This window comes from Microcebus murinus, chromosome 4 (assembly GCF_040939455.1).
Source record: "Microcebus murinus isolate Inina chromosome 4, M.murinus_Inina_mat1.0, whole genome shotgun sequence".
NCBI lineage: Eukaryota > Metazoa > Chordata > Mammalia > Primates > Cheirogaleidae > Microcebus > Microcebus murinus.
This window is the reverse complement of record NC_134107.1, coordinates 85,268,558-85,293,511: the sequence shown is the minus strand read 5'-3', so window position 1 is coordinate 85,293,511 and position 24,954 is coordinate 85,268,558. Positions and strand designations below refer to the sequence as shown.

The following is a 24,954-nucleotide window of genomic DNA, read 5'->3' as shown; positions in this document are numbered from 1 at the left end:
CCTAAAAGCAAAGCTGCTTCACAGGGACATACAGTTCCTGGGACTCTCCCCAGGGTTGTAGGACATAGCAGGGGGAACAGGGGCTCAATTAATACACAAAGAAGGAGTTACTTTCCCTGATTCCACGTCCTGAAAAATGGAAGACTGTTTATTGTGTGGACTTAGTTGTATATCTATTTTATCATTCCTGTCTTACTTTCAAAGTCCTAATGTCCTCCTGCCATGACCTGTTCCAAGTGAAGAAAATTTTCCAAGGATATACTCCCTGATGCAGTCTGCATTTCAGTTTAGCAATCTGGTTACTCCTCTGGGAAAAAAAAAATATATATGTATAAAGGCATGCATATGCATGTGCAGCGGGTATTTCTCAATATGTGCTCCCGCCCTGCTGAAAAGGAAGCAAGAACACTTTCAATTTCACTCCAGAGAAGGGTAGGAGAAAACAGCCATGGCCGGTGAGTGCTTTACTCTTAAAAGGACAGGTCAGTGGGAAGAAACAGTTTTGGAAGGAGCTGGTTCTTCTAGAAACCATAACTAGGTTCTGTGGAGGTTTAGGTGAGCAAAATTGAGGGAGAGGAACGAGAGGGCGGAGGAAAGAGGCTCAGAGGACTTTCGCAGGGGTGGAAATGCCAGGGCAAAAATTAACTGGGGCTGCGCTCATATCCTGCTGTCATTTTGCAATCTTAACTGAAGTCTCCAACCTTGTAAATCTGACGGAGCTTGCAGAATCAGCACAGGATGAAGACCAGCTCCTGCTGTCCGCAAAGGAAGGGGGCAAACACAGTTTCATTATTTTATTATTCAGAGTTGAATAAGCACAAGGCACAAAAGGATGATCTCTGCTTTTCAAGTACTAACTTGGGGATAGCAATTCTGTCTTCAGGCCACTCCATGAGCATACATGGGTAACTAGGGGGAAAAGTGGGACGGTGATAGAATAAGAGAAGGGATTTCCCAGCTGGCTGGAGAGGGATGTTTAATTGATGGGATCTCAAGGAGGCCATTCCCTGTTGATGACATGGGAGGAAAATGAGGCTGTTTTCATGACTTGAGATGTCCTTGTTCTCGGAACAGACAAGGTCCTGAAGGAGAAGAGGAGGCAGTTTATCCGCTCAGTGGGCACAGGTACCATAAATGGCTTGCTGGATGAACTATTAGAGAAAAGGGTGCTGAACCAAGAAGAGATGGAGAAAGTAAGAGATGAAAATGCTACAGCTATGGACAAAGCCCGAGCTTTGATTGATGCTGTCATTCGGAAAGGGCCCCAGGCAAGCAACATTTTCATCATGTACGTTTGTACCGATGACTTCCACCTTGCCCAGACGCTGGAGCTCTCCCCAGGTAAGGGTCAATGGCTCAGACTAGAGTTCACGCATTCCCTGTGTCTCTGTGCCCAACATTTTATTTCTTTATTAGTCACATTACTTTGAAGACAATTTTCTTATCTTCAGCTTAATGGGCCCCATTTCTGTCCCAGGGCCTACTGCATGTCCCATGACTCTTCTTGTTCCTCTTCCTTCTCCCTCAGTGGCCTTCCTGTGATTGAAGCTCATTTCTTGTTCTATGTGGTAGATCATTTGTTAAAGTTCATGAGAGCCACTGGAAAATCTTCATACTCCATCCATGTTCCAGTTCTCCTGGCAAGGCACATCATTATTATTTCCAATACTATTAATTTCTTTAGTTTTGTTAAATTTGGGGTGTTTCTAGGTGTGTATGTAGTTTTCTCACATGAAGATTTAAGGTATGTAATTAAAGACTTTTTAATAACTTGCATATAAATTTTTGCTGTCTAGGAAGAATAAATTATATTTTGGCGATGGGGAAACACTCAGAGAATAAGTTGAATGATTCTAGAAAAGTGAGGATTTCAAGTGGACTCTTTCTTCCAATTGCCTCCTTGCATTTTCTTTTGAGGAAGCTTGCCCAGTGGTATGGTACCCACTTGCACAACATCTGTGAGTCCTAAGCTCTAGCTCCAATCTCCCTGAGGACCTGATATGGGGCTGGGGCTTCCTTCTGAGCTGGCCTGAGCCTATCACCCATAGACCTTCCACATGGGGAAGACGGGAGCTCTGGGGACTCCCAGCCATTCATCTCTGCTGTACCTCCCAGAGCCAATTCAGAGAGAGGTATTCTTTGAAAGTAAGAAACCTTTTTTTCCTAATGGTTAGGAGAAGCCTATGCCTGTCTGAGCTGACATTGCAGATATTTTCTGTGTTCATCTGTGTGTAATAAATTTCTTATTTTTTTTCAATACACATTTTACATTTTATCTCCCTCCCCATGCCCCCCATACTCTCTAAAGTAAAGACAACCAATCAATAACAATAAGGGTTAAGATTAAATGTAGAATAGCCATAATTTCTTCTTCCTTGCACCATTCAACCCTTAGACCTTGAATCCTAGAGACACTTACACAACCCACTGTGATAATTCTAACTCCTGGGGTTTGCCTCTCTAGTTATCAAATAGTATTTCCTCATTCAATGTTGTTTTCATGGCCATGGGCTATCATAATTAGATATAATATTTGAAGGTACTCTAATGGGAGAGAACTTTCTAGATAAAAGTCCTTGACATGTACACTACAACTGTAACAGTGTCTCTTTCAGTTAATATTCTTGATTGTATTGGTAGTAATTGTAGCCCAGCAGGCTAGATGGGCTAGATATGACAAACCCCATCATGCTGCCTGGACTTAGTTTAGTAGGACATCCTATGACATTAACAGCAATAAATGGACAGTATTTTCTCTGCATAAATCTTATCTTCAATTGGTTCTATAAAATAAAGGCAAAGTATTCATTTGCTAGTTTGTGTCAATTTTTAAAGTGTTTAGAATAAATTTTTCAAATAGATGTTTTTATATTGAGATCCTTACGACACTGTAAATAGAATTAACTTAAATTCTTATTCTTGAAATTGACAGTCTTCCAAGAGTCTGGTAGAAATACTAACAGTTTTGAATGATTTTATACATAGTTTAACTGAGGGCCACCAGCACTTTCCTTTTCAGAGTAGGGTTCAAGGTATTGACAGGCAGATTGAATTTACCTGGAAGATTGTCTAGAGATTGTGGCCAGAGCTCCTGTTACATACATTGACGTGTGGCAGCCTTGTGGGCCATCTGGCAGAGTGGCTTAGTGATGAAGAGCCCAGGATTGATAGTCAGGACAGATTTGTGCTCATATCCAGGCTCCAGTACTTTTCTGCTCTTGGACATTTAGGAAATTCGCTAAACCATTTTGACATAATGCATTGCAGAGCTGAATGAGTTCATGCCTTTAAAGGATCAGACATTATTATTATTAATTTTATTCCTCCTATGGTTCATGGTGACAAAGTAGAGAAAATACCATTATAGTATAGAGAATAGAGAGTGGTGTGGGATAGAAGTCATATAGTAATATTTACAGAATAATTTCCTGTAACTTTCATATATAGCATACCATTAAACTTATAAAATAGTCTAACACATGTGTTAGGAGTCACTCTGGACCACAGAAATTTCACTAGCTCACAAGAGGGGAAAATCATTAACATCACTGAGTAATAAATTCGAAAATTTTTTTAGAAATTTGTAAGGGGATAATAATATTTTTTAGGGACTTTGCACAAATATCTGTAATTTTAAAATGGAGAAGGCATTACTATTAACTTCTCTTCCTAAAAGCAGATATAAAAAGCCCTTGCAAGTCCCCTCATTTCTCTGAACTCTATACCTCCCAGGATCTAAATAGAGTCCTTTGAGAACTTCACCACTTCATCTCAGGCTTGGAACTAGGGTTTGTTTCCCTCTGATGTGGCCAATGTTCACCTCACCGTTTTCTGCTGTGATAAATATCTTAGCAAGCTTAAGTGTCCAAACACAGATGCCTTTTCTTTATAGTTTTCTCCAAAGCCAGAGTCAGCTCGGGGTTAGGCAACTCTCCTTTGTATACACCTGTTACATAGTGAGGTTACCTCAGGACCCCCCTTGGCATACATGTGTCAGTAGAATTATTGATTCTATACCTAATTTCTCAATTCTGATTTCATCATAGAAATCAGAGATCCAGGAAGTCACTCACAGACACTCTTTAATTTTGCCTTAGCTGTTACATAACTGTCTAGTCATTCATAGGTAGAGGCTACCTGCTTCCCAGTGATGAGTGTGGTTCCAGGTAAGTCACAGCTTGAATAGGATTTATTATGATTAATCCGTCAGGCCTGTGAAAACAATTTTCAGTGGGAGTGTTCAATACATTGGGGTAAAATTCTTCATAGCTGGTAAGAAACTATTTTAATATTCTTCATTTTTCTTCAGGTCCACAACCTGAAAATGACTTGCCTTTGCAGGATGCCCAAGCAGTGTTTCCTTCCTTCTCAGGTAAGGGTGTTTTTAAAGAAAGAGAGTTCTTTGAACCCCATCTTCCTTGATGTTAATGTCACAGGGTGAACTTCAGGTGAGAACACCATGGATAATTCTCAAGAATTGAACATAGACTTTTTCCTCTTCTTAATCTATTTTCCATTATCAGGAGCTGTTGCCAAAGCTTCACTACCCATGTTTATACTAACAAATTCTGAATCTGTGTGTCAAATCTCATTTATCCACTTAAGTGCCAAACTTGACTATTGAAGTGCCTACTGAACATATTCACTGACATCTCCAACAGACACTTCTATCTAAACATTCCCAGAGCTGAACTTGTCATTTTTCCCTACCCTGATTCTCTTCCAGTTTCTCCTGTCTTCATTAATCTGTTGTTCAAACCCCAAACCTGAAATTCATCCTGGGCTCTTCCTTCTCCCTCACCTCCAACATTCGAACAGTGGCCAAGTTGTATGGATTCTTCTCTCGAGTCCAGCTCTGTCCCTTCATTTCTACTTCTACTACTATATTTCAGAGATCCTCTTCTTAAAGGGCCCTGTAATTCTCCAGCCATAATTCTTACAATATTTTTCTTATAATTTGAAGAAATAAATTCATTATTTCCTTTCTTTAAGCTTTATGACAAAGATAAACACATCTACCTTACTCATAGGTACTCTCCAATCTCACAGTGGTGGGCTCATAGTTTGCATGCAATCAGTATTTGTTAAGAGAACATTTCATTAAATAATTGCATCAGAATTACTATTATTATATTTACTAAACCATTAGGAAAATATTAATCATATGCCAACTATGTTCCACAGCCTGTTCTATGGACTGCGTAGGGAATACTGAATAAGACAAACAATGCTCTCACTGTTATTGAGCTTGCATGAGTACATGAATCATGAATGATTATATGTTTAAGAATCTCTACCATCAAAATAAACCAATCCAAAAATGTAGAGATAGAACTGAACAACACACACCTGTATTACTTAAGATACCACAGGATGCTTTAACAAAGTCAAACATTCATGATGGCTCAGATATGATAGAAACTTATTCAACATTTACAAAAATTCTAAACTGGCCACTGGTAGACAGTCCTTCTCCAAATGCTAACCCAAAAACCAAGACCTCTTCCCTTCTACGACTCTGATAGCTGCAACATATGATGCTAAAATAACTGTTGTCATAACCTTCCAGTTAGCGGCATTGGAAAGAATATGTGGAATCATTCATAGCAGCCTTTTCTGGGCTCAGTCAAGTTGTGTCATCTCTTACTTGTGTTTGCATTCCTTTAGCTAGAACCCAGCCATATGGTAATATTTAACTGCTAGGGTGGTTGGCAGCGTAGATTAGATGAGTGCTAAGGAACAAGAGAAGAGGGTCTTTTTGGCTCTCCTTGTAAACATTGAGAGTGTCTACCATGTCTCTGCCATAAAAATTTAAGCACAAAAATTTTTATTCCATACTATATTAGAGGTAGCACAGGAAATATCTGTGACTGAGATGACAAGGAAGCTCTTAAAAATGTTTCAATGCTCTACCCTGAAAAATAATGGTCTCGGTTTTATTGTGCCCTGACATGACCAACATATACTAAAATTTTGGTTAGCCAATTTTATTTTTGTATGAGTTAAGTCTGTTGCTTATTAGATAATTAATCTTTTTCCTGTAACAGTATTTCACCCACAATTCTATTATAATTTTATCCAAAAGTGACTTTTTTTCTCCTAAAACTAAAGGACCTTATATTTAAGATAAGTTTAGAGGCCAATAAAACAAATACTTCATAAAGTTTAGAAATTACTGAATCTATTAAAGTGTGATTATACCCTGAATGTTTTTTTAGATATTTCATGGGATGGCAAACTCAATATGCCAAATACCCTATCCCTAAGTAAAATTAGCTCAAATACAATTCAAATACTTCTATTTATTTTTTTCTGTTGTTCCCTAGAAGAAACACATTTCTTCCACCTAATGATTATTTTTATAGTTTTGTCCAAAATACCTATTCTAATTAGCTCTTATCTTCTCCACAGTCAACACATTTCATGCTGCCTTGGTTTCCCTAACTGATTATACAACAATTTCTCAAATAATTTTCAAAATTGAATATAATTTTCTCACTTTAATAGTTCATTTTCTCAGAGATTCTCCCATCCAAATACTAACCAGGCCCAGCCCTGCTTAACTTTTAAGAGATTGGGTGTGTTTAGGGTGGTATAGCCAACATCTAGAAAACTTATTTCTATTTTTACACAGACAAATGTTACATTAATTTCTTCGGCAAATACATCCCGTTGTCAGATGGTGTTGAACTTGTGATCAAATAAAAGCCTCAGGGATTTTCTCACATAAACTGTTGTGAAAACTCTTTCTTATATATTTTTACAATCAATGTTTAGTGATATGAATCCATCTGGAGTTCACCTTGATTCTAGCATTTATCACTCTACTTCACATTCATTCTAGCTCAAATATTCAATATTCTTCCTCTTCTTCTCCATATGTACACATACTAGAAAAAGACCTTGAAGGACAGAACAAAGGCTCATTTTTCAAAAATTGTATTTAATGCTTATCATCATGTCTATTAAGCAAATAAATAGATAAATTATATATCTTTTTAAAAACATTTAAAAATAGTAACTTAAGACCTGCTCCCATAAAACTTTACCTTAGACTATGAATCTCTTTAAATAACATTACCTTTAAACAATTATCTAAAATGCTGATTGTTTTCTGAGTGTTTTATTATTCATGGCTTTGAAAAGCTTATTTTCTATGTTTTTATCTAAAATATTTGTAAAAGTGCTGATTCTCAGGTATGAAGGTAGATGCTTGTGTTACTCCACTGGAAATGTCCCCTGGCTTAGACTGTGTTCCATTAGGAGCCATTCACTCACTGAACGATGTTAATGATTTCATCGGGATCATCCTCCCAAGAATGCGTTTCCTCATCTGTGGCTTCATACACAGATGATGCTGTGAGGAACATACAGCGGGACACACACGGACACCATTTTCCATGATGTTCCTCATCTCTTGCAGCTCCTCAGCCAGCGCAGGACAACCCAGCTATGCTCGCATCCTCAGGCCCAGGAAGGAGCCTCAAGCTTTGTCCCCTTGAAAAAGCCCTAAGGATCCGGGAAGCACAGTCAGCAGAGGTGCCGTGCTCAGAACACAAAGATGGGGGGGGGAGTGAAAGATGCACTGGAGACCATTCTGAATGGTCTCCATCAGTGCAGTGGCTTTTCCTTAGAGCCAAGTTCATTGAGAGGTTCTGGAGAATCACCCTGTCCTTCCTTTACATAAAAGATTCCTATGTCCTAGAATCCCAAGTTTGTATAGAGAGCTTCAGGTTGGGTCTCATTCCTTGAGTAGGTAATAATTCTCATAAGGATAGCAACAATGACAGTTACTGAATGCCTAGTATGAGTCAGACATTGTTCTAAGCATTTTGCAAATAATGATGCCTTTAATACTAAAAGTGACCATTTTTAGATCCATTTCATAGATCAAGAAACTGAGGCATGGGAGGGTGAAATATTTTGCCCAAAGTTAAGCAATCAGAAATTGGAGGAGTCAGTCTTATTCTTGCTTCAAGGCTTATGCATCTTCCAATGTCCTACCTGTCAAGAATAATTAAATCAGTAGCTCACCTGCCATTTGGGCATTTGCAAACTCCATTCCTACTCCTATTGTAACACTCAATCCCCATCCCTGTTTTTAATGCATAGTTATGGGATTTGGTTTCTTGACAGGGCTAGCAAGGGAAAGCAGTTATAAACTCACAAGATGAATATTTAATTGGAGAGGACAAGGCTGTTCATCCAATCTGCATTTTTCTACAGATTTATCCAATAATGGAAAAGTGGAGGAACCGCACACGTCTTGCTCTCATTATCTGTAACACAGAGTTTGACAATCTTCCCAGAAGGTCTGGAGCTCATGTTGATATCAGAGATATGAAGAAGCTGCTAGAAGATCTGGGGTACAGTGTGGATGTCAAAGAAAATCTCACTGCTTCGGTAAGGACTACCATACTGTAGAGACAATGGCCATGCCCTTCATAACCATAAGTAATGTTAGAAAGCTTGGTGGTTGTACTGGGAAATGTACTCTCTTGATAGTTTAAAAATCTAATTTTCCCATTGAAGAGTACTTGAGGCTACATATTTCCCTTTTACATAAGAGTCTTCTAGCAACAGCCTGGGGTAACATCTAACTGGGAAGTGTTCTGTTAACTCAGTAATGTCACCTTCTCTGTTGTACTAGAAATCACTGGATGGCATCGTATAATACTTTTTTTCACCTCTTTCAGTTTAAGGCTTAAATTTTTCTTCCCACTCCGTTAATTTTTATGGAATTATTTAAAATTTTCCTTATGTGTTTTTTATTGGAATTCCAAGATACCATGATAGTCAATGACATAGTCCAAAATCAGTGATATGGTCTCTTTCAGGAAATGACTACAGAGTTGAGGGCATTTGCTGCCCGCCCAGAGCACCGAACCTCTGACAGCACTTTCCTGGTGTTCATGTCTCATGGGATTCAGAAAGGCATCTGTGGGAAGAGATATTCTGAACAAGATCCAGATGTATTAGGAATCAATGAAATATTTAGAATGTTGAATACCTGTAACTGTCCAAATTTGACCGATAAACCCAAGGTGATCATCATCCAGGCCTGCCGTGGTGGTGAGTGATGATGTCTATGATACTCAAGCCATTCAAATAGTGACCTCATCATCTGTATGCATCTGATATTTTTATATTTTGTGTGTGTGTGTTTCTTAAAGTCTAAAAACAAGTACTGTCACTAGTCAGGATTGTGGCTTCCCTGAATTGTATAGATGGTTAGTAGTTCCATGTTCAAGCTTTGAGGTCTGGATGTTGTTAGAATTCATTTGAGATTTAGGAGAGCTAAGGATAATTGAAAAGATAATTCCTGAGACATATGTATGTATGTGCATGTGAATGAAAGATAGAGACAAATAAATTAATATACATGATTGAACAGAGGTTTAGAGGAGAAAGTAGATCTCTTAGAAATTGCTATAATTGGAAACAAAATCTTGTCTTTCCAGAGAACTATGGGGTGGTGTGGTTAAAAGATTCAGTAGGATCCTCTGGAAACTTAACCTTACAGACTTCAGAAGATTTTGAGGATGATGCCATTAGAAAAGCCCATATAGAGAAGGATTTTATTGCTTTCTGCTCTTCGACACCAGGTAATGGGTCTCTGTACAGAATATCTCTGTGGGGGTTATCAATACAGGATCCTGCTCCCACCCTTTAGAGCACAGATACCTCTGTTGAACTTTCCATAAAATTTTGGAAGACCAACTCAAGGCTTTCTCCCAGTTATACATTCAATTCCCTTTATCCACAAAGACCAAATTTACAAATATTTTCACTAAATTAAGAATTAGTGAACTCCTCTATATGGTACAAAATATTGTCCTGGAACTGTGAGGAATAATAGAGTATTAAAAGAAAAACTGTCCACATTGTTACAAAATATATTAGTAAAACTCAATGGAAACCAAGTAGGTGGGAGGAGGGAGGAGGGAACAGCTGAATTTACATTTAATGGGTACAGTTCACACTACCTTGGTGAAGGGCACACTTATAACTTTGACTCAAACTTCACAAATGCAAATCGTGTAATCAAAATCTCTGTACTCCTATAATATTCTGAAATTAAAAAAAATAAGTAATATTCCAAATAATTAAATCAATAATTAAATGAAAGGAAGTCTATCTTACACCTAAATGAATTAGAATCTGACTTTACGTAGAAAAGGTCTGCAATGCTGGGATCACTCATCAGGCCAATTTGCAAACGCATCAAGTATTTATAGGAGAATAGTGAGGACAGGAGGTACAGAAACAGAAAAGCAGGCCAAGCATACTGGAGCCCTAAATTAATGTGGGTTTTAACTAGACATGTGGAGTGTATGAAGCAGAATACATCTCTTTAAATATAAGTCCTGGTGTAAGAATCTTGCTATTATATCCTCACCCTACCTTTTAGTACTTTGTAAACTAGTTCCAGGTATTTAGCCTCTCTGGGCTTTTTATGAATTCTTCACAAATACATATAAATATAAATATCATTGTTCTAAAGATTGAATGAGATAATGTAGGGAAATATTGAGCCTGACTGAATAGAGCACACATGAAATGAATACTGTTATTAAAAATGTTTGCATTTTGTAACTTAACTCAGTTATTTTCCTTACCAAGGTTTAAACGAAAGTCATTTGAGTCCTTTCATTCAGTAGGTTTTGTGAGTTCCTGAGGACTCACATCCTCTTGGTCACCTCTGGCCCAGAGGCCCTACGTCTGCTTCAGTAGTTTACCTTCCAGATTTTCGGTAATGGAATCCCTGCTCAGGAGAGAGAGCCTGGTTCTACATTGTGTTGTCCATGTCCTGACTTTTCCAATGATCAAAACAGTGACCGCCCCCCCCCAAAAAAAAAAACCTATGGTTTTTCATATTTAGCAGACTTTAATATTATACACATGTGTTCTTTAAAATCGTTTGGTCCCAGCCTTCCACAGGACACTCTCCTATGTCTGTGTAGTCCTTTGTAGGTCCCCAGCTTCTCAAGATCGATCTTGCTGGTTTCTGTCTCCTTCTTTTCTATCAGTTTCCTCATCCCTCCTTTCCAGGTGACTCTTAGAGACTCCGATTTAGTTATCTTCAACCCCCAATACCAACCCTAGCTCCACATTCCCAACCGCATCATAGTGCTCTCCTGACAAAAATGACCACCATCTCCCTTAATTTCACAAAGCATTTGTAGAGACACCTGTCTCCTCCATCTCTTTTACCCAGTTCATTTAACTGGAGCCAGTCTTTTAAGACAGCTGTGGTTCTACATAGAATGGTAATTTATTATTGCTCTCTCTCTTTCTTTCTCTCTCTCTCTCTCTATGTATATATATATATATAAAAAATGTATTGTATTTTATATTTTATATATAATATATATATAAAATATATAAATTTTAAAATATAAATATAAATTTAAAATATAAATATATATTTTATAATATAAAAAACAATAAATTATTATTAATAAATATAATTTTAAAATATAAATATATATTTTATATATAAAATATATAAAGTGGCTAAAAAATGTGTCCATGATTCACTACACAGCAATTGCTACTGCTTTTCTCTTACACATTTTGTGTGATTTTTATGTCTTCGTTACTTCTGTGTGTCAACTATGTAAAAAAGTAATATATTTCTTCTTTAATATTTCTCTTCTTTATGAAAATATTTTGTCCTCCAATAGGATGTGACCATTCCCTCATGAACCCTTCCTAGATTTGAACTTTTGTTCTGTTTGTGCTATTTTTATATTTAGTTAACATTTTCTTTGTATAAATATCTTATGGTCAATATTATTTAATTTTCATTAAAATTATTCATGAAGTAGATAAATTGAAAAGTTTTTTTTATATAATTACCCTGCATATAGGGTATTATATATGCTTTAGTATCCAGAAACCTGTGGTGCCTTATATCCAATCCTCAGAAATCTTTACCTTCCCCTGTATAGTTGAGGCCCTTGTATTTCAGAGTGAATTAACTTTAATCATAGTAAGTACCACCCATAGTTGTAAATTAGATATTTTTTCCTCAAGGCTCAATCATTCCCCTTAATCCATTCTGCCTTGCTCTTACTCTCTACTAAATCTACAGCTTCTTGAACTCAAGGACTATGTTGGTAAAAACATACTCATTGAACTTTGAACACATTCACTGAAAAATGGCATACAGTGTATAGAAAATGGAGTACATTCAATAGCATGCCTCAGATAGAGTGAAAATATTTATACTGTGGCTTCCTCTCCACATCCAAGCAAGAGCCTATCTTCAAATTTGAAGTGTGCTTTATTCACAGATAATGTTTCCTGGCGACATCCTACACGGGGCTCTCTTTTTATTATGAAGCTCATCGAGAATTTCCAAGAACATGCCTGGTACTGTCACCTGGCGGAAATTTTTCGAAAGGTAGGGCTCTAGATGCTTCTTCCACTCTTCCTCCCTAGATGCTTGTCTATTCCAGTTGGTAACTCAGAAAACATCTGGACCTGTTTATCTTCCAATTATACACTTCTTCCCAAAGGAGTTTTTAAGTTCTTTGAGAGATGACACACCTGGAAGCCAGATTCAGTCTCTTATGACCCACAACCTCTATAAAACAATTGTGTGCTTAACTCCCCTCCTGCCCTGAAAAGACAAATGAGTGGACTCTAACTTGCCTGTGTTCATCATGGCTATCAGATCTAGTAGCAGATTTAAAAAGTGGTGAGGAGGGTCATTCAATGCTAAGATACACATATTGCATACTTTCCTTAGATCCAAATACCTTTTGTGTTTAACATTTATGTTGCTGTATTTGTTGCAGTATTTCTGGCTTAAGTGAAGATTCTCCAAACAGAAAAAAAAAAAAAAAAAAAAAAAAAACCAAAAAACTACAGGCTTTCCTTTCTGTTTTAGGTCCAATTTGCATTTGACCAGCCAGATGGTAGGGCACAGATGCCCACCACTGAAAGGACCACTCTGACAAGACTTTTCTACCTCTTCCCAGGACATTAAAATAAGTAAGTTGTATGAATGTCTTGGGCAGGTTCATGGTGCTGGGAGAAGAGAGGTTGAGAAAAGAGTACTGAAACTCCATCCTGGTCAAGGTCTCCAGGTATACAGGTTGAGCATCCATAATCCAAAAATTCAAAATCTGAAATCCATCAAAATCTAAAACTTTTTGAGCACCAACGTGATGCTCAAATGAAATACTCATTGAAACATTTCAAAATTTAGATTTTTAAACTAGGAATGCTCAACCAGTAAGTATAATGCAGATATTCTAAAATCTGAAAAAATCTGAAGTGCAAAACATTCTGGTCCCAAGCATTCAGGTAAGGGACACTCAACCTGCAGTGGATACACGGGGGGTTCTGCAGGGTGCCTTTCTTCTGGCCAGTGCAGAGTATGTTGTTCTTCTCTCGCAGTTCTGCAGTTAGACTGCTCTCTCTAGGGTCAGCTGATACTGACCTAGAGGTGGCCATAAGATTAGGAAAGCTCAGTTTTGGATGCTTCTCCCCTTCACCTCAGCAGGGGGATATTTAGACATAGCATGGGCTCTTTGCTTTTATAAGTGCGTATGTTCCTATTGGTGGTGTGACCTTATAACTTGTGTGTCTTTTAATAGAACTTTTTTTTTTTTTTAATGTTTGTTTTATTTCTTTTTCCCATAGGAATCCAGGAGTGCCGCCATTCTGTACCTGTTTTAGGGATCAAACATGTAGGAAACAGACATTCTTTAAACATTTTAATAAACTTAGAAAAAAATTAAAAAGTTGTCCTGTTTTGTTTTGTTATTTCCCCCCATGCTGGGAAAAGAGGAAGTGGAGCTTGTAGTAGGTAATGGATTTAGTCTTTAGACCTGATCTGTAAGAGCTGAACTGCCTAAAAACACCATCTTTCCTTTGAAAAACCATTTGCTAGGCTTTCAGCTTTAGAGATACAGATGCCTGACATAAAAGAATTTAGAGCTCACCAGGAGAGATGTAGAGAAGACAAATAGTAATGACAGTTACTGCATAATGTGATAAGTTACTTTTTCCAAATTTCAGAATTACTAAGACAAAGCCGTGACCAGAACGTATATGTTTTTGCCCTTTGTCAAGGTATTTAGGGAATGCAAAGTAAATTTTGATTTCACCATAGAATCTTAGTAGCTCACAGTCCCATGGACAAGGCAAGACAGTCAAGAACCATGAAACTAAGCAGACAGTAAATGCTATTAATACTGTGAATAAAAGCTAGAGTGCGTTTGTATGCAAAATGATGTCAATATGTGGTACAGGGAAAATGAGTTTGGGAGGAAATCATTCACTTAGCAACAAGATTTAGGAAAGACTGTAATAGCCACTGTTTTATTTGCAATTATGAGCATTTTCTAATTCTAAACTTATTAAAAGTGAAAATAAATGTTGGACTTTTCAAAAACCTTCAATCTTGAACCCAGCACAGCTCCTCTGCCCCTCTTTCCCTTATCATTCTCACAGGCAGATCTGTTTTGTATAATCATGCGTTCATTCTACCACAGTCTAATTCTGCTTCCATGATGAGTCTTTGGTCAGAGGATAACAAAAAGCAGAGGTGAAGAGCCACCTTCACTAAAAATTTAATGTTAAGAACATTAAGGCAAGCTTGGGCAGTTAAAGAAAGCATGCTATCGGAGTGGAGAAGAGGGTTCTGGCAGAGCCATTTCTAATTAGAGATTAAGATGACAGTGAGACAATGAAGGAAATTTATCATCATGGTCAAGCCACACAATTTAAATAGGAAGTACAAACTATTTGGGTTGTTATTGTCTGGCAATGAAAGTAGATTTGTTAGATTAACTCTTCTAAGACTTGAGTTTTTAGGTGACTAGAGGTAGACATACTGAGAGATCAAAAGCAGAAGAGAAGGATAAATGGAAGAAGGTGTGGGGACCGTGGAGAGAGAAAAGGAAAAGGAGGAAACACCCAGTTGCCCACCTACACAATGAGTTGCCCACCTACACAATGATGTTTTGTCGTTTCCATTTTTTCTTCCATCCGAGAAGAAACTTGAGTTCAGGACCTGGAAGCCAATATATTGATCACAGGGGACTTCCTGACAATGAACCTAGAAGTTCTGAAAAGCAATTTTACAACGGGTAATTAGATGCCCATACCTCCTGCAAAAAGGAAAGACCGAGCAAATTTTAGTTTTGAATCTGAGGCTTTTTTAAACAATAAAGGAAGGGACAGAGACTGTTCCCCATATCTGGTGAGTTGGGGTCCTTTTCTAACTAAAAGCTAGGAATTCGGGTCTTAGAAAAAACTTTATTTATTGCTATGTGACAGGCAGAAATAACAAAAGGGAGGTGAGCCAATATTGTGCAAATTGAATCTTTCTCTTGTTGGTCCTGTAAGTTGAATTTCAGGACCTGGTGTTGGAGACGCTGAAGGAGACTATGGTCGCCAGATGTCCTCAAGCCAGAAAAGAAGTAATTAAATCCTTTCTTCCAGCTCCTGGGAATCAAACTCAGGAGAAACCCATAGTAAGCTGTTTGTGTGAGAGACAACCCTGGAAGTTCCTAAATGCACTCTGCAGTCCTCTCTGCTTCTTCTTGAATCCAAAGTTGTCACAGAAAATGTATGCTGTTTGTGGACAAAAAAAGAAAAAATTAGTGATTATGATTACCAGAATATCAAAGTTGGACTATGGCAAGGAGACTTGAAATCAACTTAGAGATAGGTTATGAGATCTATGGCAATGGGTATCTTAGTGGTCAGATAAATAAAAGGGCTTTATGGGCCAAATCTTTAGAGCTTGGGTTTTAAGCTTCAAGGGACTTAATTTTTCAGGGGATCAGCCATTGCTGAAGATTGACAGTGGGGAGCTGCATGATCAAAATCTCCAATGAGTCAACTATGAAAAATGATACAGAGTCCTGATCTGTGATCAGAGAAAGAGATCACATGAGGTAATGAATATTGAAGGAGCTTGGGTTTGCAGGGCTTATTTCAATGTAAAGTTCAAGCTGCGATTAGGAGGTCGCAGTAAAGACATGGTGTGGCCTGGCTGATGCTCAGAATGTCTCAGGGATAGATCACATTTGGTGTTAGTAAAGCTCTTTTTCCCTCATAACTCCACCAACCTTCTCAATTCAAATTATCTTTACCTTGACCCATGAGTGAAGTAGGTCCTCAAATACCCATTGTATTTTCAAGCACAATAATTTGAATAACTAGGTATATATAAAGGCCCAAGGGCCAGATGCACAAAATCATAATGTTATTCATAACCAGATATGTTAATCATTTCAGAGGCAACTAACATGGCATCAATAGCTGTTTTGGCAACTTACGTAAACGACCAGAGTGAGCAATGCAATTTGTGATAAATTGGGTCCTAATGGACCACCAGTGGTATGGTGATTATGGCATTTAACTGCTATTTTTCCCTGTATTCTCCTAACATCAGTTAAAAAAATTAAAGCAAGCAAGCATATTTTCTGTAATGAAAAGGGCATTATTTTCAAATATTCATCTATTTATACATACCCATGTGACAAACTTGTACACAATGTTATCCATCAGTAGGAATTATAAGAACCTGATTCAAGAGAGATGGTCAAGTACAGAGAAACCAGGTCTTTGATCAACTGTATGCACAAGCATCTTTATGTGACCCTGATCTAAAATTACTATGAGGTATCCTTAGATATATCTAATGTTGACATTGGTCTGATTGTCCCCCTATTTAAATATGTTTTCACAATGCAGACTACAGGTACCCAAAAACTTACTTCAAGCACCTACTCACTGTTCAGACAAATCTTCAATTTCTTATGCTAACAGTCGGACCTCTCCATAGTCCAAACTGTTTTCAAGCGTGTACATTGATGTCAGTCAGCAATTCATTTATACAAATGAATAGTCATCAATATATCTAGGAAATTTATATACATTTTAAGAGACTTTTTATTACTAGCACACTTATTGTTCTAAAATAAACTCAGTATGGTAATTAAGCCATAGAATGTTGACATCTAGTATTTGTCATCATTTTCCCTTCAAGAGACTCTACCAGAATGCTCATCAGCACTTATGTCAGATGTGTTGACCATTCCTAGTTATTTGGGGGTAATGTAGCTGCATGCCACTACAAACATCTCTTTGTAACTCTTTACCATTCTTTAACAGATAAAGACACATTTTATGATTGAGAATTAATAGCGTACATAATAAGGCCATTGTTATTTCAGAAAATGGCTTAAGGTAGTTTTTTATCAAACTTTCCTTTCTTATTCATTTAAAGTAAATAATAATCTAGCCTATCTGGACTAGAAGCAAATTTGCTAGTCCTCCAAGTTTATATTATTTCTTGCTGTATTCCAGGAAAATATAAAACAAATGAATGCTTTGTCTTTTAAGTTCTTTAATGGGAAATACAATGGTCCATGAGGAAGTAGGTAAGTGGAACCTTAAGATTCAGGGAGAGGATTTGCCAATGTAACACTCACTGTTTCAACTTGTTGTAATGAGTAAGCAGTATTTCAGTTGAATGCAAATTCGTTATCTCTGGAATCTTTTCATGATGTGACTTCAATATTAAAACATTTGCTGTCTTCCAGAACCTTGAATTGCTATTGGTAACTTTTCCTGTGTTTGTATCTTGTGATATCTCACAGGATATTAGTGGGAAGAAGTATTTAGGGCAGTGTTCTCAATCTTAAACATACAAATAAACCATGTGGTGATCTTGTTAAAACCCAACTAAGAATTAGCACGTCTGGGGAAAGCCCAAGATTCTGCATTTCCAGATGCTACAGGCAGTTCTACTACAGCTGCAGTAAAGACTAACTTTGAGTATCAGGAATCTAGCAGGTGCTGCAAACTTGCTGCAACACCACCTTCCAAATATGGGACACATGGTTATCAGGACAGACTTCTGATTTTAAGGATATACTGAAGGACATCATCATCCAGGAATACTATCAGGTGAGTGTTGTGTTGCTCTAGTGCAGGGGCCATAACAGATTTGCAAGTATTTTGTTGTCATGGAGTGCTTTTCACTGGATCCAGTGGTTACTACTGAACAATGACTTTTTTTTTTGTTTTAAGTGCACATACAGCAATAACAATCATTGGGTGTCAGGCATATGCGAGAGGAGGGGAGACGATGAGTATATACACACATAATGATTTCTTTTTATAGGTTTTCAAAGTCTATTGTGCTCAATTAGCATTTTTTTTTCAGGAAAGACAGAATATAGCCTTTGCTATTTGTGGGAAGGTGGGACAGCAGACTCTGAGTTAATGTGTGTGTGTGTGTGTGTGTGTGTGTGTGTGTGTGAGAGAGACAGAGACAGAGAGACAGAAAGAGGAAGAGTAGGGGATTTGATGGGGAAGAAAAGAGACTATGAGAGAAATAAGAAAATATGAGGATAATTGCACAAACATTTGTTTCTTTTCAGTGACTAGTAGCAATATAAACAATCCAGTCTGTGAATGAAGAATGTGGTATGTGTGAAAAACCCACTACAGAAGCTGGTACACTTCTCAGAGAAGAAGCACACTTCTGTACTGGCCAATATCATTAATAAAGCCCACAGGAGGAAGATTTTTTTCTTTTTTTTTCTTTTTTTGCTTTCTACCCTTCAATCCCAAGGAAGCAATTTCTAGAGAGTTTTTATGATTTGAAGTCACTAGCACCCAGACTAAATAAATTGAAAAATGGAAGGAGCAGGAAGCCATGTGATATGCAGAACTAGGAAAAGAAATTTAAACAGCTCAATTGAAGACCTTCGTGTTTACAGTGATTTTTGCACATTGTTTTATGTGTTCCCCCCTTATGCCATCTCACGTTCCACTATGCACAGAAAACAGTACTATATGAACTGTTCCTGTGACATGCAGTGTACCTGTCACTTAATGTTCTCTTCAATGAGTAGTAGAAAAATCACAGAGGATTATCTAGAGTTCCCTAAGACAAAACTAAGACACAGTGAAATCCCCAAAGCAAAAATACTGTAGTGTGACCAGGCAGACAAGATGAATATTTAGGGATCATTCAGCGTCTGGGTTGCCTCAAGCTAGTGAATGGCCATTGTGGAGGGTTCTGAGACATAAGTCTGGTAAGCCATTTGAGGAGCACAGATTCAAGGCTTTCAAGGTGAAAGTAAGAAGGCTGTGCTGAGAAGCAGGAGCTATTACAAGTATAAGAATTTAGTTCTCTGCTTAGATTGGATTTGGGAATTACACTAGTCTGGATATGTATCCAACTCCACCTCTTTCCCATACTTGTTATTAGATGTGTGATTTACTGTGTACTTAATCTTAGCTACAGATTCTTGTGTGTGAGGAGAGTTAATAGTAAGAATTACAGACCTGTAGGAAGTTAGCACAGTGCTTCCATAGGGAGAGTGCTCAGTAAAGAGGTAAACTCCCACTTATAAAAGAAATAGATGGTTATAAAATTGTCTAATAGACACTGAAAACTAAGAAGAGGGGAGGATAGGAAGGGCTGAGGGATAAAAATCTACCTGTTGAGTATAATGTACACTATTCTGGTGATGGGTATTCTAAAAGCCCTGACTTGAGCATAGTACAATTCTTCCATGTAACCAAAAACACTTGTACCTCCTAAATTTTTTGAAATAAAATAAATAAATAAACAAACAAAAGAAAATCATTAAGGAGAATGGATAGCTGCCTGAATAGATTTTTCTTTGATTTTTATTTTCTTTGATATTTATTTCTTTGATTTTTATTTTATTTTTTATTTCAGGATATTATAAGGGCACAAACATTTTGGTAACATTTTACGTCTTTGCCTCACCCAAGCAAAGGTTAGAGGCATGCCCTTCCCCTCTACAATGCTCCCCACATCCATTAGTTGTGAGTTTACCTCCCAACCCCCTAATTCCTGGAGGATATTACTACCATGTGAGCACCATCATGTTGATGAGTTAGTGCCAATTTGATGGCAAGTACATGTGGAGCCTCTTCTTCTGAACTTGTGATACCTCATTTCGGAAAATGGGCTCAAGCTGTATCCATGAAAATATAAGAGGTGCTAGATCACTGTCATTTCTTATAATTGAGTAATATTCCATTGTATACATATACCAAACTTTAATACTCCACTCATAAATTGATGAGCACTTGGGTTGTTTCCACATCCTTGCAATAGTGAATTGTGCTGTCATAAACATTTGGGTGCAGATGTATTTATTATAGAATGTCTTTTCCTTTTTGGGGTAGATGCCTAATAGTGCTATCCTTGCCAGCATTTGTGGTTTTGAGATTTTTTGATAGAGGCCAATCTCACTGGGGTTAGGTGATATCTCATTGTGGTTTTGATTTGCATTTCTCTAATGATTAGAGATGTTGAATATTTTTTTATGTGTTTGCTAGCCATTATTCTGTCTTCTTTTGAAATGTTTCTGTTCATGTCCTTTGCCCATTTATTGATGGGGTTGTTTGACTTTTTCTTGTTGATTTTTTTGAGTTCTAAATAGATTCTTGTTATCAGCCCTTTATCAGATTTGTAGAAGGCAAATATTTTCTCCCATTCTGTAGGCTGTCTATTCACTCTAAGGATAGTTTCCTTGGCTGTGCAGAAGTTTTTTAATTTGATCAGATCCCAGTTATTTATTTTTGTTGCTGTCGTGATTGTTTGGGGGTTCTTCTTCATAAATTCTTTGCCTAATCTGATGTCTGAAAGGCTCTTCCCAACATCTTCTTCTAGAATTCTTAAGGTTTCATGCCTTAGGTTTAAGTCTGTTATCCATCTTGATTTGATTTTTGTTAGAAGTGAGAGGTGGGGATCCAGTTTCATTCTTCTTCATGTAGCTATCCAGTTTTCCCAGCACCATTTATTAAATAAGGATTCTTTACCCCTAGTGTATATTTTTGTCTGCTTTGTCAAAGATTAGATTATCATATGTGAATGGTTTCATCTCTGGATTCTCAGTCTTGTTCTAAAAGTCTATGTCTCTGTTCTTGTGCCAATTCCAAGCTGTTTTTGTTATTATAGCCTTGTAGTACAGCTTGAAGTCTGGTAGACTGATACCTCCCAATTCGTTCTTTTTGCTTAAGATTGCTTTGGCTATACAAGACCTTCTCTGGTTCCATACAAAACATACAATTATTTTTTCTCCATCTTTAAAAAATAATGAAGGTACTTTGATAGGGATTGCATTAATTCTGTAGATCACTTTAGGTAGTATGGACATTTTTTTTCCTTTCATTTCATCATATTATGGGGGTACAAATATTGTGAGGGTTACATATATTGCCCCTGCCACCACCACCCCGCCACCGTGCCAGAGCTTCAAGCATGTCCAACCCCTAGGTGGTGCACACCACACCCATTATGTAAGTATGCACTCTTCCCCTCCTCCCCCCTCCCACCTGCCTACCACCTGATAAAAGTTTTTTTTTTTTTTTTGACATTTTGGTTACGTTGTATATCTTTGCCTCTCCCTAAGAAGGGTTAGAGGCATTCCTTCCCCCCCCCCACAATGCTCACCACATCCCTAAGATGTGGGTCACACCCCCCACCCCGAATCCCTGGTGTACACTACCACCCTTTGAGCACCATAGTTTCAGTCAGTCAATACCAACTTGATGCTGAGTGGATGTGGAGCCCATTTTCCAGCTCTTGTGATGCCTCACTTTGGATAACGGGCTTAAGCTTAATGCAGGATAGCATAAACGGTGCTACCTCACTGTCGTTTCTTTTTTTTTTTTTTTTTTTTTTTTGAGACAGAGTCTCACTTTGTTGCCCAGGCTAGAGTGAGTGCCATGGCGTCAGCCTGGCTCACTGCAACCTCAATCTCCGGGGCTCAGCGATCCTACTGCTTCAGCCTCCCGAGTAGCTGGGACTACAGGCATGCGCCACCATGCCCGGCTAATTTTTTGTATATATATTTTTAGTTGGTCAATTAATTTATTTCTATTTTTGGTAGAGACGGGGTCTCGCTCAGGCTGGTTTCGAACTCCTGACCTTGAGCAATCCACCCGCCTCAGCCTCCCAAAGTGCTAGGATTGCAGGCGTGATGAGTGCTTCTAAATCAGTACCAGATGATGAAGAAGAAGATGTAGAAGAAGCAGTGCCAGAAAACAAATTGGCATTAGACAATCTAGCAGAAGGGTTCTGATTATTCAAAATTGCTTTTGCATTCTTTTATGAAATGGGCCTTTCTATGATATGGGAACCGAAAGTAAAGCAAACAATAGAAGAGTAACTACTATCATGTGGAAACAATTTTAGAGAAATGAAAGAGCAAAAAGTCAGACAGAATTTACTATATATTTCTGAAAAGATATACAGAGTGTGCCTGCCTCTCCTGCCTTCCCTTCTACCTCCTCTACCTTTTCTGCTTTTGCCAACCCCAAGACAGCAAGACCAACCCCTCCTTCTCCTCTGCCTACTCAACATGAAGACCATGAAGATGTAGACCTTTATGATGATCCACTTTCACTGAATAAATAGTAAATAAATTTTCTCTTCCTTATGATTTTCTTAATAACATTTTCTTTTCTCCAGCTTGCTTTATTGTAAGAATACAGTAAATAACACATATAACGTACAAAATATGTGTTAATCAATGGTTTAAATATTGATAAGGTTTCAATTCACCAATACACTATTAGTATTAATAGTATGGGGCATTAAAAATAGTTTTGGGGGATTCAAAAGGTATATGCAAATTTTTGACTGTTTGTGAGGTCATCACCTCTGACTTTTACATAGTTCTAAGGTCAACTATATTTGGATATATCTGCCAGGTGACTTATGCTTTCACAAACTTTGTGTGTCTGCCTTTTATTTTGTCTACTATTAATTGCAAGAGATTTTTTTCTTTATGCATGTTCCATTTTCATGAAATTACTCTGATTATTCCTTATGATAAAATAATTGCTCTGCTTTTATTAATTTAAACCCCTAATACACTGCCATTCTATAATCCATATCTGAATCATCCAACAGCTGCATATTTTTGTGGATCTAAATTCGTTGTTTCTTGTTTCTGTTTCTGCTTCTTGTTTCTCATAGTGGTTTGCTTTTTTGTGTGTCTGTAGACTTCATCTGTCAGTACAGCTTATCTTTTGAGTGGAAGACCCGTGGGCTGAATGTGAGGAAGCTTTGCTTCCGCTTCTGCTTCTGCTGCCAGGCAACACACCAGATTCAAGACCACATTCATCTCTCTTCATGGATTAGGCCAAATTCAATTCCAAGATCAGCCTTTCCACCTTGCAAAGGTCCCAGGGGTCAGTACTTTCTGTACTGTTGGTAGCTAAATCTGACAAAGGGGACCACTCACCCCTGCTGGCTGCCTGCCAGTCCAGGCAAGATCTTTGCTGCTCCCCTCCCCCTCAGTTCCCTCCTCTAGTGCAGCTGCTTTGGGAAGTCAGCCCCAATTCCCAGGCACTCCTCCCTCTTCTCCTGACCCCAGTACCCTGGCCACTCAGGACCCAGCTCCTGGTTCATATGCGACAAGAAATACCTTAAAGAACATGTCCCATTAAGTTCCAGATTTCGTGGTGCATGGGCGCAGGGTCCTCAGAAAGTTCTTATTTTCATTCAGCTGTGATATTCAACAGAAAATGTACATCAAACACACCTCAGATTATTTTTACTTGTTCATAATACTGAGCCTTATTCTTGGAGGCTCAGGGTGAGATTCTGATTTGATAATTTGGGGTTAGCCTGGATATTCAAAAAGTTTGACAAGCAGAAACAACATAGATGAAGTACTTCTTCCAGAGCCTGGGTCTTGTTAAACACTCAATACAAAATAGCTACTTAGAGGCATGATAATATGATTCTGTTACTCAAGAAGCCACATTGGCTCCCTATGACTGTCACACCTGTTTAAATTCCATACTGAGGCTGACTGCCATAAATCATATTCCAGACCCAGTGTGTCTTTCAAGACTAATTCCCACTAAGGCCAACCAAATTTCTTTTGACCCAAACAAAATTACGTTTTTATTTTTTCCTCCCTCTTTTGACTCTTGGCCTCTTCATTGTGTCCATATTATTTTCTCTCATTGGATTACACTGGTCTCACATCTCTACTCTTTATAAATTAAAAAACAAAACAAAACAAAAAAATTACACATTGCACTCACAGATCCCACTATTGAGAAAGACACATTCATTCAGAGCCTCAGTTTGCTGATCTTTAAAATTGGAATACTGGTAAAATAATTTCCCAAACATTGTCAAGTGGGTCAAAGGACATAACATCATACCTAGAACACATAAATGATTTAATAAATTGGTTACCTTATTTCTCCTCCCATTACCAGAAACCCTCTGCCCTGTAGCTGCAGAGTGTGTTCTGCCTGCTTGGAGCAGCCCTCCCTCCTAGCTCCAGGTCATATGTTACTGACCCTGCTGTGATATTTCCCTATTTTATCTAGGTTCTCTTTTAATGTCATTACAAATCTTTCATGCTTATGCTCTATATCCCTCAAATTATCTTCAAGTCCATAAAAGCAGGTGCATGGTTCAATCTTCTGCTTTTATACTCTGGATTTCCCACCACAGAGCCAGGTTGAAGAGTAGCATATCACCTAGAACGAGTATCGTGGAGGGAGTGGGCTCACGTCTCACCCAATTCTGCAACTTGTGCTTGCCAAGACTTTGAACCAACTTTTTACCTCTTCTTCTTATTCATAACATATAATGAATGCTTATTTTACTTGTCTAACTGACAGGGTCATTGGTAACAGGCCATGAAATTAAAGAATATGAACACTGTAGAAGCACTTTGCAAGGCAAAGTTAAAGTTATTCCCTTAAGATATAAGTTAATAATCTCAAGAGAATTTTTGGTAGAGAAATTGATAACTTTGAAGGATTATCTGCATTTTATTATTAGGTAATCATCTATTAAATATATATATAAAAAATAAATTGGCCACATTGAGTTTATTTCTGGAATAATCAATTGAATATATGCTTCCAAAAACAGTGACCACTTTGGGCTTCTCTAGC

The 24,954-nt window shown here is 37.8% G+C and overlaps 1 protein-coding gene across 1 annotated transcript; it reads left to right on the top strand.

Moving 5' to 3' along the window:
* Window positions 1–380: 380 nt before the first annotated feature.
* Window positions 381–13,757, top strand: CASP1 (caspase 1). The gene is made up of 10 exons (XM_012748763.2): window positions 381–455; window positions 1,075–1,341; window positions 4,310–4,372; window positions 7,424–7,539; window positions 8,227–8,403; window positions 8,838–9,072; window positions 9,462–9,605; window positions 12,300–12,409; window positions 12,899–13,002; window positions 13,657–13,757. Exons 1-9 carry the CDS (start codon window positions 449–451, stop codon window positions 12,995–12,997), a joined length of 1,218 nt encoding a protein of 405 aa, XP_012604217.2. The 5' UTR covers window positions 381–448; the 3' UTR covers window positions 12,998–13,002; window positions 13,657–13,757.
* Window positions 13,758–24,954: the final 11,197 nt, after the last annotated feature.

Bases quoted from the DNA above. Each gene is read 5' to 3' on its own strand.
- CASP1 (XM_012748763.2), top strand. The intron at 1,342-4,309 runs GTAAGGGTCAAT...ATTTTTCTTCAG, and splicing joins GACGCTGGAGCTCTCCCCAG to GTCCACAACCTGAAAATGAC. The intron at 4,373-7,423 runs GTAAGGGTGTTT...CATCTCTTGCAG, and splicing joins AGTGTTTCCTTCCTTCTCAG to CTCCTCAGCCAGCGCAGGAC.